General features: G+C 58.2%; 1 protein-coding gene across 1 annotated transcript; it reads right to left on the bottom strand.

Annotated features, from left to right (window-relative positions):
- Window positions 1-684: 684 nt before the first annotated feature.
- On the bottom strand, window positions 685-16,504 carry FADS6 (fatty acid desaturase 6). Its single transcript, XM_037493808.2, has 6 exons — window positions 16,342-16,504; window positions 15,516-15,682; window positions 7,325-7,505; window positions 6,573-6,760; window positions 5,518-5,697; window positions 685-5,014 (listed from the first exon to the last, which is right to left on the bottom strand). The coding sequence occupies exons 1-6, from the start codon at window positions 16,502-16,504 to the stop codon at window positions 4,865-4,867; spliced, it is 1,029 nt and encodes a 342-aa protein (XP_037349705.1). The 3' UTR covers window positions 685-4,864.

The raw sequence follows: 16,504 nt of genomic DNA on the forward strand, positions 1-16,504 counted from the left end.
TCAAACACTGGACACGCCTTTGCTTTCCCACGCTGCACGAGCGCCCTGTCTTGTACCTCCATCCCACTCCAACACTTCCATCATTACTGAGTCGTTTTAAATTATTTTTTTTGATAAGGGAGAAAAGCCCAAAAGAAATTTAGTAATAACATGTATACCTCCTGCATATGGGGGAGACCCAGCAACACTGAGTAATTATCTTTTGAAGGATGGGGCTTATATGTCTTATTAAAATGATTATTCTGTAAACACCCCCGTGTAGAGTAAGTGAAGTGGTCAGGCTTTTACACCATTGACCTCTGTGGCTATCACCTGCGGCCTTGAATGCAGAAGGCACTTGGGAGCTTGGGCTCAGGGTATACATGTCTGATGGTGGCCACCCCGGAGTTTGGTGTGGGCATGTGTGAGTGTGCACACCTGAGCCTAGAGGCCAAGGCTATAAGGGCAGCATCACTGAGACAGGAAAATGGCTACTGCGGAAAGGTCCCAAGAAGACCAGCGATGGCTATGAGAAAGAGACCATGAGAGCCCAGAAAGAAGAGGAAAAGCATACAGATTGGCGAGGGGCTGGGAGGCCTACCAGCCTGCGGGCTTGCCCACAATTGGCATAGAAAGAGCATTAAAGCCTGAAAAAGGCCCTGAGAGTCCAGGATGTTCCTTTCTCTGTCTGCCCAAATGGATAAGAGAACCTGACCTGTGCCTGTGCCAGGTTGCCCCACTGCACACATCATTCCATCTGTAATAATCTTTTATTGAAGTATAACAGAATAGTGTACAAATCACAAGAGTACTGTTTGATAAATAATCACATGTGACCACCTCCCAGATCAAGAAGTGGAACATGACCAAGACTCTTGTGCCCCTCCTAGTCACTTCCTCTCCCTCCTATTTTGAGTTGTAATAAGTGGTTGTGTTTTTTGCCAGCCCCCACTAGTCCAAGAGTAGGTAAACTATGGCTTGCAGGTCAAATTCTACTCGCGGGCCTCACTGGTGGCACAAGGGATTTTAAGACGCAACCTATGAAGCTACCCACAGCCACTGCAGCACAAGTTCAATCCACATGGCACAGCAGACCTCTCCTGTCTTTCCCACTGCTCCCCTCAGCAGTGTATTCCAGTCAATCTGCCTGTTCTGCTCCCTACTTGTCTCTGGTGAATCACACACCACACCCCACATCTCTGGCCTGTACCCTTATATGCATAAATAAATAAATCTTTAAAAAAAAAACAAATTCTACTCACAAGCCTGCAAGCTAATCATTTTTACAGTCTCAAATAGCTTTAAAAATTGTAAAGAACAATATTTTGTGACCAGCAGGAATTACATAAATTTTTAAACGTTTTATTGCAACATAATCATATTCATTTCTGTATGTCTTATCTATGGCTATTTTCGCACTTCAATGGCACGTTTGAATAGATGTGACAGATACCATATCCTCCACAAAGCCCAAAATAGTTACTAGCTAGCCCTTTATGGAAAGTTTGTCAACTCCTGCCCCAGTCAGGGCACTCCATGAGGTTGGGCCCCACTATCATTCCTGTATCCCCAGAGCCTCACCTAACACCTGGCAAAGAAATTCTTTATGTGCATAAAGAATTAATGATCAAATCATTTACTTCTTGCACGTGGGAGGCAGAGGTGGAGACTGAGGATCAGACACCCCAGAAAGCCCAAGGGCTCCCTACCCAGAAGTGGTATGTCCATTGGTTAAGAGCATGGATTCTCAAGTCAGACACGGATTTGAATCCTGTGATTTACAAGTCATATGACGTTGACTCCAAGTCTGATTTCGTCTCACACCAGTATGAGGGGGAACAAATGTAAAAATTTGTCATAAAGGTTAAAATCAGATGGCACAGATAAAAACATTTGCCATAAGAATTGTGAGGAGGGGCCTCCCTAGTGGCGCAAGGGGTTAAGCACCACTCTGTGAAGCAATCCACAGCCTCTGCAGTACAAGTTCGATCTTGTACTGGGAGCCGGCCAGGGAGCATCCCACATGGCGCAGCAGACCTCTCCTGTCTCGCCCGCTGCTCCCCTCAGCAGTGGATTTCAGTCAGTCTGCCTGTTCTGTTTCGTGCTCTGTCTCTGGTGAATCCTCACACCCCCCACATCTCTGGCCTGTACCCCAGCCCTTGTATGCATAAATAAATCTTTAAAAAAAAACTGTGAGGAAACATTGGCTATCGTCAGCCATATTATCACCTCTCATATACTGTAAATTAGACCTTTGGTCTCTGCAGAGCCCTGGAAGGTCTCTGTCCCTTCCCCTCTCAAGCCCGGAGCAGTCTCAGCCAATACCCTCAAAGTAACAGAACACTGAGCCTCAAAACAATCAAGTGATTGTTCCCAGGTGCCAACGGTACAGCCAGGTCTGGTTCCAGGGCCTTCTGCTGCTGCCCCTCCCCACCCAGGACCAGATCAATAACAACGACTCATTGGTTCTGTATTGCTGATGATTTTAATCATTAGCCAGGACTAAGCAATGGGGCCTTTTCTGACATTGCATTTTCCATGTGGAGAATTAGCAGTTTGATTAATCGCACTCCTGACCTTAGGCCATTTCTGAGGCTAATGCATTTCAAAAGAGCAGCAGTAACAGCCAGGCAGTAGGCCAGGGAGGCTGCCAAGCTGCCTCCTTCCAAGAGGACTGCTGGATGCAAAACTCTGCCCTATCAGTCAGCCTCCCAGCAGGGAACAGATGGCATACTCAGAAGGGGTGATTGAAGAGAGTTGAATGAAGGAACTTTGTATAGACATGTGAGGAGGATTAAGGAAATGGTGAAGCACCCCTCAGCCAGCAACAGCTGGAAGCCACTAATTCAAACCCACCCCCCACCAGGCTCTGCAGGAGCAAAAGAAGGGAGCTGTGTTGAGACCAGTGGGAGCTGTAGTTACGGGCAGGGAGGGTGCCCCGGGAGCTGTGGTCTTTGGTAGAGGAAAGCAGGATGGAGACAAATGGGGAACAAACGAGGGTAAGTGGCAGCTCCCCTGCAGCGCCACCTAAGGCCGCTCCAGAGATGCTTCTCCAGTAGATGGAGAATGCCATCCCTGCCACTTGACTCCTCCAGCCACCCCATTTGCTGGTATTTGGCCTCCCAGCCTCAGGGTCACATGCCCTTCACCGGTTCTAAGGCCTTCCCTGAAGAAGGCAATTACGCGCTCAAACATGACCTGCCTGTTCTACAGCAGCAATGAGTTGGCCCCCGGATGGCGTCTGGTGACATCTGGAGACACTTTATTGTCCCAGCTTGGGCCGCTAGTGTCTAGTGGGTAGAAGCCAGGGACGCTGCTGAACATCCCACCTCCAGCCCCGATGACCAAGGATGATCCGGCCACGGGCCGGAGGTGAGAAATCCTGTTTTGAACTAGGAGCTCCGGCCTCCTCTGTCTCTTCCTCAGCCTCCAGCCCGGCCCTTCCTTGCACTCTCCTGTTCAGCCCCCAGGCACGGCAGCTCCCAGCCTCCTCTCAAGTCTGCTCACTAGTCTGAGGCCAGTGAGGTCCCCTCCCTCTGGCTGGCATCGGTTCCCTAAAGCCCCCAGATGCAACAGCCAACCCAGGCCTGCGTCTGCGCCCCATCCCCCTCCTCCCTCCTTTCTCTCCTCTCTAAGGCCATCTGTCCCCTGTTGGTCGGCAACACCACACTGAGCAACAGGAGGCGTGGAGCAGGCTGCACGGTGCAGGACGCTGCTCAGCGAGCCAGCTCCCGGCGTTGTTATTGACAGAGTAATCATACAGCACCGGCTACGTGGGGAAGGAGAAAAAGGCGGGTGAAACGGAAAATGTGCTTATGTCCTCTAGGGCTTTGGGGAGACAGGAGTCTGCTGGCCAGATAATTCTTATCTGCGTGATGACCAAGGGTTGTCATCGAAACCATAACCCAGGTCCCTGCCATGGTTCCAATCTTATCAACAAGGCATCCCGCCGGTCAGCTTCCCCCCGCCAGCATTCCAGGATGCACACCCTTCGGGCTTTCTGCTCTTACTTGATTTGAAAGGCACCGTGAAAGGTGGGGCTCCCCTAACTGACGGACCAGGCAGTTCTGGCCTCGTACAGGAATGCAGAACTGCAGGTAACGAAAATGGCTGCTTGGGGTGGGCAGGCCCACAGCGCCCCAGACCCTGTCCCCGGCACCCCTCCAGCCTCAGCCACCCTCCCCACAATTCTTCTCTTGGAATTGATCATTCTTGCAGGTCCCCTCCTCCACCTCAGAGAGCACAGCAGACGTTCCCTCGAGCCAGCAAGGTCACACTCAGAGCCTGACACTCCCCCCTGTGTCCCCTGGTGTGCTCTCCCCGCACAACACACACGCTCACTGTCGTCTCGCAGAGGCTGTGGTGGTCTGGGAGTGCTGAGCGAGTATCGTGCGGGTTTCTCTGGCCGGGACGCCAGGAAGGTTGGCCAAAAGAACCTGCTCTCTGTGGCCCCGGGGGGAGGGCGCCTTAGGAGCCAGAGCCTCAGGGGCACAGGAAGACATGGAGGCCCCAGCTGAGGAACAACCCTGCTCTCTCAGTGCCCCCTTCCAGCCTGTCCCTGCACAGAGCCCCTCTCGCCCCCCAGCCCTCCTCCTTGGCCCCACCAAGGCTCAGACAGAGCAGGGGCAGCTGGGGAGGGAGGGGCCCAGCTGTTGAGTCCTGAGGGGAAGTCAACCAAGGGCCGGGCTTTCCTCCAGATCGCCTCAAAGCCCAGTGAAGTGAGCAAGGCGGGTGACCCCAGGCCCCCACAGGAGCACCCTGCCTCATACCCCCGACTCCTGCCTCTACCCACTGCCAGCACCCTCTGGGGAAGGGCCGCGCCCCAGCTCCGGGGATGGCAGCAGAAGCAGCAGAGCCGGGTGGGGGCAGGGAGGGTCGCCCACCCTCACTGCAGCCCCACCAGCTCGGTGATGGGGGGCGTCTGCACCATGAACTCCTCATAGCGGCTGAGAAACAGCCGGAAGCGGGCCAGGTAGGAGTCCTCGTTGTAGGGCAGCTGCTTCTCCCGGAGGAACTGGGACACCACGGGCTTCACCTGCCAGAAGATGGGGGAGGCCGCTGAGCCGGGGCTGAGGGCAGGCCATGGCGCCATGTGGCCCTTCTGCCTCTCCCGCCAGCCCCTACCAGGCCCTTCCTCTCCCGGCCCCAGCCCCTATCTGCGCGTCCCACGAGGCTCTCTAGGCGCTGGGAGAATTCCTGCTTCCTCCCTCCCAGCAGGCGCGGCAAAGAGGCTTCTCCCCAGCAGCCTCCCTGGGGCGCCAACAGCAGGACAGGCCTTGGCATCAGGGATCGGCTCAGCTCCCTTTCACCAAGCCCCGTGTGCCCAGCAGAGGCCGTCGGCGGAAGCACCGCGCCTCCCAGCTACACACGCCGAAGCTGCGGCTCCAGAGACGTCCGTTAATTTGTCCAGAGCCTGGATCAGAAACCCAGAAATCCACGCTGCTGCTGGTGCTCTGGCCGCTGTCCCCCCCAGCGGGGGGGTCGGGGGTCAGGTTGCTCACCCTCTGCTCTCAGTTTCTTCGCCCCAGCCCCACCCACCTTCAGGCACATGTTGTCCGAGAGCCCGGGGAACAGGTGGTGCTCCACGTGGCAGCTGACGATGGAGTGGCCGAACGCCCAGTCCAGCACCGGCAGCCGGGGCAGGTTGAGCACGCCCAGGCTCATCATGTGAATCCGCCGGGGCTTCGTGTCCAGCGAGAACATGGGCAGCCCGATGTGCTGTGGCAGACACGCGGGGGACGTCCAGGACTGGGCCACCGCCCGTGCCGCCCCCTCCGCCCATGCCTGCCCCTCCCCAGCACATGGAATGTGGGAGAACATTCTCCTGCCTCCCTCCCCACTGACGCCGGCAGAGCTTGAGGAGCTGGCGTTCCCTTGTCTGGGTCTTCGCCATCCGGCCCATTTCTGGGCTTCTCTCCACATCAGTGCGATGAGGGGCTTGGCCCGGGCACCCCTCAGGTCCCCTGATGCCTGAGACTGCCCACCGCTCGCTCTCCTGTGGCTGTGCCTTTGCCTCTCCCCGGGCGGTCCCCCCTTGCTCTCTTCCCCAACGTCCTGCCGAAAGTTCACGTTTCCAGGCCCTGGTGCATTTCTTTCACTTAACAGGAGGAATGCACAGATGCTGCTTGGCCAGCGCCCTCCTGGCTCGGACATGGAGTGAGCTGGCAGCCTCCCTGCAGAAATGGCTGGGCGCTAAGTGCTGCGCCCTGGCCTCCGTGAACGCCTCCACCTCCAGCTCCTCCAGCCACCTGCCCAGCGGCCCCCCTTCCGCTGGCTTTGGGCTTATCATGATGTGCACCCTGATGGCAGAAGCTGGGGTCCTGATCCCTCGTGTCCCCACGGCTTAACCCAGTGCCCTGTGTAGAAGATGCTCCTAGGAAACCTCCCATCCACATACGAATGCAGCCAGGGTTGGGGAGAAGCAGAAGCCTCCCCTGGGACTCTGAGTGACGAGTGGACAGCAGGGGATCTGGGAGGGAAAAGGGGTGCTTCCTCTGGTGGCCTCGCCTTAGAACCCAGAGTCCAGCCCACAGTCAGGCCCCTGGGGAGTGCTCCCCAGAGCCCCCCAGTTCCCAGGGCAGGGGAGGCCTCACCTGGAAGATGTTGACGTGGAGGTAGGGGTGGGCCAGCAGGGACCTGGTGACGAGCATGCAGCTCAGGGCCGAGCCGGGGCTCTTGAAGCCAGACACGTTCAGGAGCAGCCAGTAGTGTGAGTAGAGGCCCAGGGAGATGAGCCCCAGGGAGCGCAGAGCCAGCCTGGGCTCCAGCTTGCACAGCCGCTCTGCCAGAGAGCCAGGAGGGGAGTGAGGGCGTGGGCGAGGCCCAAGCCCCACCTGAGCTGGCCCCTGGGGCTCTGGAGGTTCAGTTCAGCCACATACCGGCCAGAGAATGATGCACCCACTTTATGGATAAGGAGAGGGAGCTGGAAGCAACTTGCCCCAGGCCCATAGGCCCATATGGTAGCACAGGATGGCCTGGGGCTGCAGCCCAGAGCCCGCTCCTCCCCCCAGGACTTCACCCCCTCGCTATAAACTGCCACAACGAGCAGTAAGTGCAAGGCCTGCAGGACCTTTCTCCACCTGTGGCCTCACCAGGCTTTCACATCACCCTTGAGGAGCAGGTCAGAACTAAGGCTCAGAGAGGTTAAGCAACCTGTCCATGGCCCCCAGCCGGAATCGGCAGGATCAGACTTGGCCCCGGGGCCCAGGCGCCACCCACCCTGCCCGGCCATCTCAAAGTCCCTGCCAGGCCCTCATTCAGGACTCCTCACTTCCCCCACCATGCCGGGAATGGAAGGAAGGAGAGGAGGGCCCGGGCCTTGAGGGCAGGGCGCTGGCAGACTCACCCACAGCCACCAGTGGGGTGATGACCGGGATCAGGAGCGGCGCCAGGAACATGTAGACGTAGCGGTTGAGGCAGGGCAGCCGCCACGTGCTCGAGTCCCCCAGGCCCAGCACGTTGGTGTAGCCGTGGTGCATCTTCACGTGCCCATACTTGGCATACTCTGCCGTGAAGGCGGTGCAGACCTAGGGGAGCGGAGTGGGCACCGGCCCCGTCAGGAGCGGTCGAGCAAAGCGGGACATCTGGGAGCCTTGAGAGCACCCGGTCGCCCCCACACTGCATTCTCAGGACCCCCAGCTCATAGGCCTGACCATCAACTCTCTGTGACCACAGGTGGCAGCCAGTTGAAACATTGTATCCACATGGCCCTTGTGGAGGTGCGCCAGCTCCCCAGATTGCCACTCAGCCACGGACCTGAGGAGCTGCAAAGCTGAGAAAGCGACCAGAGGCGCAGGGGAGCTCCTGGCGTCCCACTGCAGTTGCTTTGCGCATTTGGCTCGAGCAGCCCCTACCTCATGATGCAACTTTGCGTTCCAAGCAGCTGGACGGCTAGGGAGCCGTCTCCCGAACTGTCCCTAGTGAGGGGGCCCCTTGGGGGTCCAGTGTGACTGTCTCCCTAGAGTTCCCAGAGAACTCCCTAGAGTTATCTGGCTTTTTCACCCTCATGGGGGTTTCCTGAGCTGCAAAAGCAGCTCGAGACCCCAAGAGGAGCAGGCATTTGCATGCAAAAGAGACACTGAGGGGTTTCTTAGCAGATCTAGGCAAAGGAGCATGCAGAGGGCAGCCTCCTGTTTCCTCTAGGCCAGATCTGGCTAATCTGGAGATGCTGTATGTCTGTGTCAGGCGAAACATCCCCAGGGCGTCACCAAGAGGCAGGCAGGAGCCCCGTGTGGAGCATGCGGTGCCCTTCACTGCATGGTCTGTTCACCTAGGGCCTTGGGCATCAGTGGTGTTACGTGGGGTAGACAGAAGCAGAAACAGCTCGAAGGAGGCCATGTGACCACCCCAGGGCACCCCAGGGCTGGATCGGAGATAAGCACAGACTCCTGAGATAAGCCATTAACTGCAGCAGAGCAGAAGCCTCCAGTCGGGGCGGCAGAGCCCAGAAGAAGACAGAAAAGGACACTGGCTCTGCGCAGGCCACAGAGGCGCTCCCTGGCAACAGGGAGCTTGGCACTGCGTCTAAAGGGCACTTAGGTTGCATAACAGATGTGGGCAGATGTGGGCAGAGGTGTCGAAGCTGTAGGCTCCCCTGCCCCTCCCCCTCTGAGGACAGAGGACAAGGAGAAATGCTAATTCAGCACTGCTGTGAGGCCCCTGACTGCCCTGGGGTGGGCGATGGAACCCCAAGGGGCAGGTTTTACTCTGGTTTTGTAAGCTCACAACGGGACAGAACCTGTTCCAGTAAACAAGCAAGCACAGCCATCTGCAAAGACTTAACATCTGAAAAGTCTTGCCATCCATGCAACATCTGCTGCCCATGGGCTAAGCTGGTCTCTCCACCCTGGCTGGAGACCAGGGAACAGGATAAAGGAGGTTTAACCACGGGTACTGGGCTGCCCCTGTGCTCTTTAGGCAGGAGAGAGAAACCTCGGCCTTGCCTTCCTCTGCCCAGAGAGCAGAGGTCAAAATAACTTACAGGAGCAGGAGCCCCCGTGGAGAATACATGTTGATGTCGGTGACCCACCGTTGCTGCCCACATACACTAGCACACACCGGTGTCTGCCGGAAGGGCTCTCACAGGGTAAAAACTACCCGGGTAAAACCTACAGGGTAAAATCTCCCGGATTCACACCCTCACTTTGATCTAGTAAACTCTCGAACTATCATGGAGACTTTATTTCCAGCTAGCTCGGGGAGAGACCGCCAGGGTGGGCAGATCACCTGTCAATTAAAGTGCCGGTCTCGTCCAGGCCTGCGGGTCTCTGGAGGGTCTGCCTGCTTGAGAGTTTGCACCCGCCAGGGGCTCAAGGTTGGTTCAAGTGGTGGCAGGCGCCTCTGGCAGCAGGCACAGGGGGCACGGTGGAGTCGGCAGGGGCCTCGGTGGCCAGCTGGCCCCCGCCAAGGCCCAAAGGCTCCACTCTGCCCCCGCCGCTGGAAAAGCAGTGGTCTGGAACGGCCCCGCCCCTGCACGCCTGCTCCCAGGGCTGACCTATCCGCACTGCTTTCTTCATCAAGAAGCATTCGCTGAGCACAGCAGTCTGCCCGGGAACAAAGCTGGTTTTCCTTCTGGCACGGCTCTGCATCTCTTGCCCGGCCCGGCCCGAGCCGCATGCCAGGAGCCCGAGCCACACTGAGCCTTTTTATACAAATAACAGATCTGAGGCGATTTCTGTAACACTGGAATTCTCACTCCCATCTAGATAGTCTTTCTGACGAAGGGGAGCAAGGGCGGGTTTGGGCTGGAAGACAGAGAACCGGGCCCAGGGGCCCAATGCCCGGAAGCCACTTCCTCAGAGGTGGTTGAGAAATGGACAGTGCTGCTGCAAGGGGCCGCTTAAATCCCCCAAGGATTCCACATTGAGACCTAGAGAAAGTTCCAGAAGCCTCAAGTTTCAGGAAGACAGAAGAGCCCCGATCTCTCAGCACTCAGGCTCTGCAAGAGGGTAGACTGTGGGATTCCTCTCGACATCTTCTCTCAGCTAAAACACGGGACCCCCCAAATCTCTTCCATTCATTTATCCCCTCACTCAGTTTCTGTTCACTGAAGCACCCCAGACCTCTGCCGGTGACCAAAGTAATCACCTAAGTTAGGTAGTTTTTAAAATCACTTATTTTTTGACAAGGTAACCTGTTTATGGAATTCGCAGATCATAGGCCCTCCCACCCCGCCCTGCTGCCCGTCTCCCTCCCGAGGGGCCAGGGCGGCCCCCCATCTCTCAGCTACTCTTCTCTACCATTTGCCTCTCTTATTTTTTTTAAATGAACCCTATATTGCGAGATTAAAAACCATCATGACAAAATTACAACGCCAAGTTGGGTTTTATGTAGGTCGCTGTACCCGACGGGAGGGGTGGGGCGGGACGAGGCCCCCCCCGGGCGGGTGGGGGGCAGACCTGGGACAAGTGAGCAGTGGGAGGAGGAGGCATCAAAGGCCAAGGTCAGGGGTGCAGCTTGGGGACCGGGCACAGTGGGAACACGCAGAGACGGGACAGCACACGCAGAGGGGCGGGAAGGGGTGTGGGCCTTCCAGGGCCAGTGTCCCTCAGGCGGGAGGGGCCCAGCCTGGCGTGTGCCCAGCTCCCCTCCCTCCTCCCAGACCTCCTCTCGCTCATTTCCAGGGGCCAAGCTGCCCCCTTCACGGCTGGCTTTACAGTGGTGGGGACTCCTGGGGTTCCGCGGGCTCGGTGATAGGTTTGTCCGACGAAATATGGGTCACCCAGTTAAACAGAAGCTTCAGATAAGCCAACCATTTCTGTGGAGGGACACCCTAAAGATGACTTGCATTCTTGTTTATCTGAAGTTCAAGTGCAAGTGCACATCCTGGATTTTTATTTGCAACATCGGGCAGCCCTCCAGTGTGCCCTCAGCTCTCTGTCAATACAGGGGTGTCTCCGCACTCTGGAGAAGAGAGGGACAGAGCAAGAGGGGCCTGAGGGCCGCATCCTGACCGAGCGCTGGCTGTGGTCAACACCCAGTCCAGCGCGCCTCTGGGCACGCTCCCTGGGGCCCTCCGGCTCCCAGGCTGGGCACAAGGATCTCCTTACGCCTCTCTCTCCAGAATCCCGCTTAGACGCCCCCTAGTGACTCCAGATTTCTGTGTGTCCCTCATGCCCTGTGCCCTTCCCATATCCAGACCTTTGTCCCCCTGCTCCATTCAACTGCCTTCCTGCTTCCGTGCCGCGCACCGCCCCTCCAGACCCCGCCCCTCTGGCCACGCTTCTGGGTCTCAGCACTGATGACATTTGGGGCTGGGTTCGTCTATGTTGGGGCAAGGGGCTGTCTTGTGCCCTGCAGGGTATTGTTTATCGGCACCCCTGGCCTTCATTACCACGTGTCACCAGTTTGACATCCAGTCAAGCCTGTACTTTGCCCAGAGCCCCTGCCACGCCCCTTCCCTGCCCACAGAGCTTTGCCCCACCTGCTCCATGCCTCCGTAGCGCCCACCTGCCCTGGCCTGGGCTGTACCGGGCACCAGCTGAGCAGCCGTGGGCAAGTGGCTGACCCTCCCGGACCAGTGTCTCCTCATCTGCAAAAGCGGGGCTAACAACAGCTTGGACCTCATGGGGGCGCAGCCTAGCAGTTCATGCGCAGCAAGAGCAGGCACCAGCACGTGCGACCGGTTCCATCAGGACGGAGGCCTGTGACGTCACTCCTCACTTGACTCTGAGCCTGGGGGAACTGGAAGTGGGTCTTGTGCACCCCTGGTCCCCAGCACCCAGTACCCAGCAGGAGGCCTGGCAGGAGCAGCAGCTCAGTGCCAGAGAGAGTCTGTCTCAGCCGGCACCTCCATCCACCAGCTCAGCCCCCAGAGCTCCCCATCAAGCCAGCCTCCCGGCCTCCCTCTAAGTCTCCTCTCCTGGCCACTGCCCCAGACCTGCCCTTCTCTCTCCTAGCTCTCCCCTCACCCCTGCCCCAGCCTGGGACTCAGAGATGTCACCCACTGACTCGAGGAGCGGGGCTCCTGTCCTGTTTCCAAGATGTCCTGTGAATCTACACTCACTTAAAATCAAGCCATCTTCACAAACGTATATTTTGTACTGCAGGTCTGGGTGTGCCTTGATCTAAAACTTTTAATTAAAAAATTTTTTAAAAAAATTATTTATTTATACAAGCACTGGGTACAGTCAGAAGCGCGGGAGGGTGAGAGAATTCACCAGAGCCAGAGCGGGGAGCAGAGCAGGCAGAAGGACCAAAGTACACTGCTGAGGGAGCAGCGGGCGGCAGGAGAGGTCTGCGCGCCATGTGGGACCCTCCTCTGGTGGCGGGGAGCAGCCGGGGATCGAACAGGCGCTGCAGAGGCTGCGGACAGCTTCGCAACCCAGTGCTCAACCGCTGCGCCAGCGGGGAGGCCCTTAATTAAAAAATTTTTTAAAATCATAGTTGAAATGGACCCTGAGGCTCCTCAGGTTAACATCCCGTGGGGTTCAGGAGGGGACAAGCAGAGAGGTCAGTGAGATGGTCCAGAAGATAATGGCCTTGCCTGACTCATGGGATAGAATGTTCCAGAACCATGCGGCCAGGGGTTCTCAGCTCTCTTTGCTCCACCATATGGGGTCAGATGCGGTGACAGCATTCCCAGTGTGATGCGCCTCTCCCAGGGCCAGACGGGGGCCTGTTCCACCCAGCCAGGAGCCCACAAACCCCAAGACAAACCCAGGCAAAGCTGGGTGGCCAGGACAGCCCATGACTCAGCTGGCACTGAGGCTACGGACTAGAGGGCTGGGCTATTCAAAGTCATGGTGTCTCCTGAGGGTCAAGGTTGGGGAAAAGCACCGGCACTGAGTGCCCGGAGGCCGAGTGCAGAGGCGGGGACTCGGCAGGGGCCAGGGCGCCCGAGGTCCTGGGCGGCAGACTTGTCCCTGGTGCAACATGGGGACGGGGCGGCCAGGGCCACGCCAAACAGCCAGCTCAACACACAAACACATACTCTCACACACAAACACACACACTCACATGCAAACTCAGGCTCCACGGAGTTTTTCAGCCCCACATTCACCCCTCAGCTAAGAGACACAAAGGCAGAACAAAGCACAGGCAGCGGATACCACTAAACCCTTCCCACACGCTCCCTCCGGAAGCCCGGGGAGCGCCCCAGGGTCTAGCCCAGGCCCTAAATGGAGATCCCAGCTGTTCCATTTCATGGCACACTGGCCTCCTGAAGGAGGAAATGTTGTTATTCCTGTTTATGATCCAAGGAAACTGACACTTAGTTGCCAACTTAAGGGACGGCCACAGGCCCGGGAGGCCAGCGGGTTCAAGGCTGTGCCCCTGACACTGCCCCCTGCCCAGTGGACAACACCCAGCACTCCACTCGCCCTGCGGTGCCAGCGGGCAGGGAGTGCTGAGCCATCCCCTCCCCCACAATGGACCTGGACAGAGGGTGTCCAGGGTTGAGCCCTATGGGAGGGGGAAAACAGGTGCCTGCGTGGGGCCTGAGGGACAATCCGCCAGGGACCTGCCCACACCAGCCTGTGGGTGGCACGCACGGAGGAGGGAGCCAAGCTTTCCCCCATTCCCACGAGGGGGCTCACCAACTTCTAGACTGACCCTCCATCAGCCGGCTTCTCCCTGGACCTTGTCCCCTGTCACCTGCAAGGTCACTGTCAACAAATATTGACAGAAGACCAAGCAAGACCTGGACTGGGAGCTCAAGAGACTAAGAGGCAGAGAGGAGGCCGCTGCTGGGGCCCGCAGGGACCAGACAGGCACAAGCGCCATCTGGCCTCCCTGGCTGGGCCCCTCAGGGAGGTGACACGCTGTGATTGAGGGGGTGCTCTCCAATTGGGGGGTTGGGAAGGCTTCTTAGTGGAGGCGCCCTGGGCTGGTACCTTCACTCGGCACCCACAATAGCCCCTGTGTCCCCCAGGCGTCTGGTGGGGATGGGGTTCTCAAATTTTTGTGGGGGTCAGACTCACCCAGGGGACTTGGTTAAAAAAAGAGGCTTAGGTGTCAAGCCTGGGCCTCCAGGTCATTCAGTTGTACCCCAAAGTTTGAGGTCACAGGTCATTTCTGCACAATCCAATTTCCTGCGGTCAGTTAGTCCAAACTCCACAAGCCCTGCTCACTCTCAGCTGCCCCCAGCTCCCGGCACCCGGTACAGATGCAACAAATGCAAACAGCTACTGCAGCTAGTCCTGGTGATGGCCATCCCTGCTCTGCCTCTCCCCGACCATCCTCGTGGGGCCCTTACTTAGGGAGCACTGCCTGATTCCAGGCCTCAGAACCTGGCTAGCACCAGAGCCCTGGGGTCCCTGCGAAGGAAACTGTCTTGAAATGGGCCCCAAGGATCTAGAACCCCCTGATCTTCTTGTCCTGCTCCTCCACACTTTTAAAATGCATGCGGGTGGGGGAGGAGGTGGCAGGGGGTGACAGGGAGTGCCAGGTAAGAGACCTCCCTCCTCTCAAGAGAGGGGTATGATTTTATAAAAGTCACGTGAGTGTGTATAAAGTTTATATAACTACAAAAGTTAACAATTGAGTTAACTGGTCATGGTCACTGTCCCTGGCAGAAAAAGACTTTTTCTGGTGCCGGGCTACTTCATGGTTCAAAAGGGCCTTGGGGGGCCTCCCTGGTGGCGCAGGTGATTGAGTGCAGCACTTTGAAGCTGTCCACAGCCTCTGCAGTGCTGGTTAGATCCCCACTGGCCTCAGAGCAACCCACATGGCAAGCAGACCTCTCCTGTCTCACCCGCTGCTCCCCTCAGCAGTGTATTTCGTCAGTCTGCCTGTTCTGTTCCCCGCTGTCTCTGGTGAATCCTCTCACCCTCCCGCGCATCTGACCTGTATCCCGATTCTTGTATAAATAAAATAAATCTTTTTTTTTTTTAAAAAAAAAAGAGGGCCTTGGGGAACCCCCATGAGGGTTCCCATGAAGTGAGGAGGGAGAAGGTTGAACAGGGGAAGTGGAGAGGCCCGAGACTAGTCCAGAGAGCAGCAGGACGACCAGAAACTTTGTCTCCTCTGCCCTGTGGGGAGGTAAAAGGCTGAGGCAGAATGGAAAGGAGTGGAAAGAGCAAAGGCCAGAGAGTAGAGGGCCCTTCCTCGAGGGGATCCGGGGGAGCTCAGCCATCAGCAGGCCTCAGAGGCACAGGATCCAGAGCAGGGCACCCCCAACGCCAGGCCCTTGTCCGTGGTTCTCATTTTAACCATGCCTCTGTCCGTGGTTCTCATTTTAACCCTAATTGCAAATCCAGGAAGCCCAAAGGTTATAGCCAGCGCACATGAACCAAGACCTTCCGGCCACAGGTGTCCTGGTAGGAGGAGGAAATGATGCCCACCTGGGCCAGGGCTGCAGCACGGCAAGTGGAAGGAGTGCCCAGGCCACCGCCAGGACACGTCCACTGCCAGAGGAAGGCTATCCCTCATGCAGCTCTCTGCCCACCCAGCCTCTCCGACACACACACACACACTCACACACGGTGGGGCAGCCCTGCACACCAACAGCTAGGCTTGTGCCCAGGTGGGCGCACACAGCTGTACACGCCTCCTCACCACACCCAGGGTACCCACAGCCCCACCACCCCCAGGCTCACCTCCACGAAGAAAAGTGCCCAGATCTTGCTCCAGCGTTTGGACTCGGTGAGGGCACCGTGAGTGGCCAGGTGGCTGCCCTTGACAGTGAGCGTGTAGTGGCACACACCCAGGATGGCAATGCCCAAGGCGAAGACCAAGACATTCTCCGAGCGCAGGCACAGAAACCCTGTAGGGAGAGGGGCAGGGGGCAGGCCGCAGGGTCCTCCTCGGTTCTTGGGGATCTGGTCCAAACTCCCCACCCCCACCCCTGGGAACCCAGGTCAAAGCTGGCAGGGGGCTGGGACCTGCTGCACCGGCAGAGATGTGGCAGGTCCCGCTGCGGGGGATGGGCTGGCACGGTCCATGGGATTTGGGATAAAACAGAGCCCCTTTGACGGGTCAAGGAGGCTAAGAGAACCACAGCCAGGCCAGGGCATGGAGGGGCCTGGGAACGCCGAGGGGCAGCCCAGGGAAGTACAAGGGAAACTCCCCGCCTCCCTCCTGGCTGCGAGCTGCACCCCGGTGTCCCCAGAGCCCATCCTCCCCTCCCCCGGGTCCTCCCTGCTCTTCTGACCTCCTCCCCAGCCTCTCAACTTTCCCCTCCATGCCCTGGGCTCTCCAGCCTCTTCCCTCCCAGGGAGCCAGCAACTCTGGAGACTCCGGCAGGACACCCCCAACCAGACTTTCGGGTTTGGGCGTCACCCTGGTTGGGAGGTCCCGGTCACTTGCCATCTCCTCTCCCCGCACCCCCGCGCCCCCTGCCCCCCACCGTCTCCACCACGCACTCCCCAAGCCCACCCTCCACCCGGCCGCGCCCGCCGGGGTCACCCGGGCCCGCGCGCTCACCGGCGGGCAGGGCGAGGACGCCGAGCGCGAGGATGGCGCAGTCCACGCCGTGGCGCTCCCACCACGAGCTGGCGCGCACCACGTCCTGCACCCGCGCCTGCAGCTCGCCCAGCAGCGCCTCGGGCCCGCCGCCCCCCCGGGGCTCGCCGGGCGCGGGCTCCAT

This window comes from Talpa occidentalis, unplaced genomic scaffold (genome assembly GCF_014898055.3).
Source record: "Talpa occidentalis isolate TD23 unplaced genomic scaffold, MPIMG_talOcc4v2.1 talOcc4.7, whole genome shotgun sequence".
In the NCBI taxonomy this organism is placed as follows: Eukaryota; Metazoa; Chordata; class Mammalia; order Eulipotyphla; family Talpidae; genus Talpa; species Talpa occidentalis.

Excerpts from the sequence above, each read along its gene's own strand:
- FADS6 (XM_037493808.2), bottom strand. The coding sequence starts at position 16,504 with ATGGAGCCCGCGCCCGGCGAGCCCCGGGGGGGCGGCGGGCCCGAGGCG. Across the intron at positions 7,506-15,515 it reads GGGCACTTTTCTTCGTGGAG|GTCTGCACCGCCTTCACGGC; the intron begins GTGAGCCTGGGG and ends CCGCTCCCCTAG. Across the intron at positions 6,761-7,324 it reads CACCCCACTGGTGGCTGTGG|AGCGGCTGTGCAAGCTGGAG; the intron begins GTGAGTCTGCCA and ends GCTCTCTGGCAG.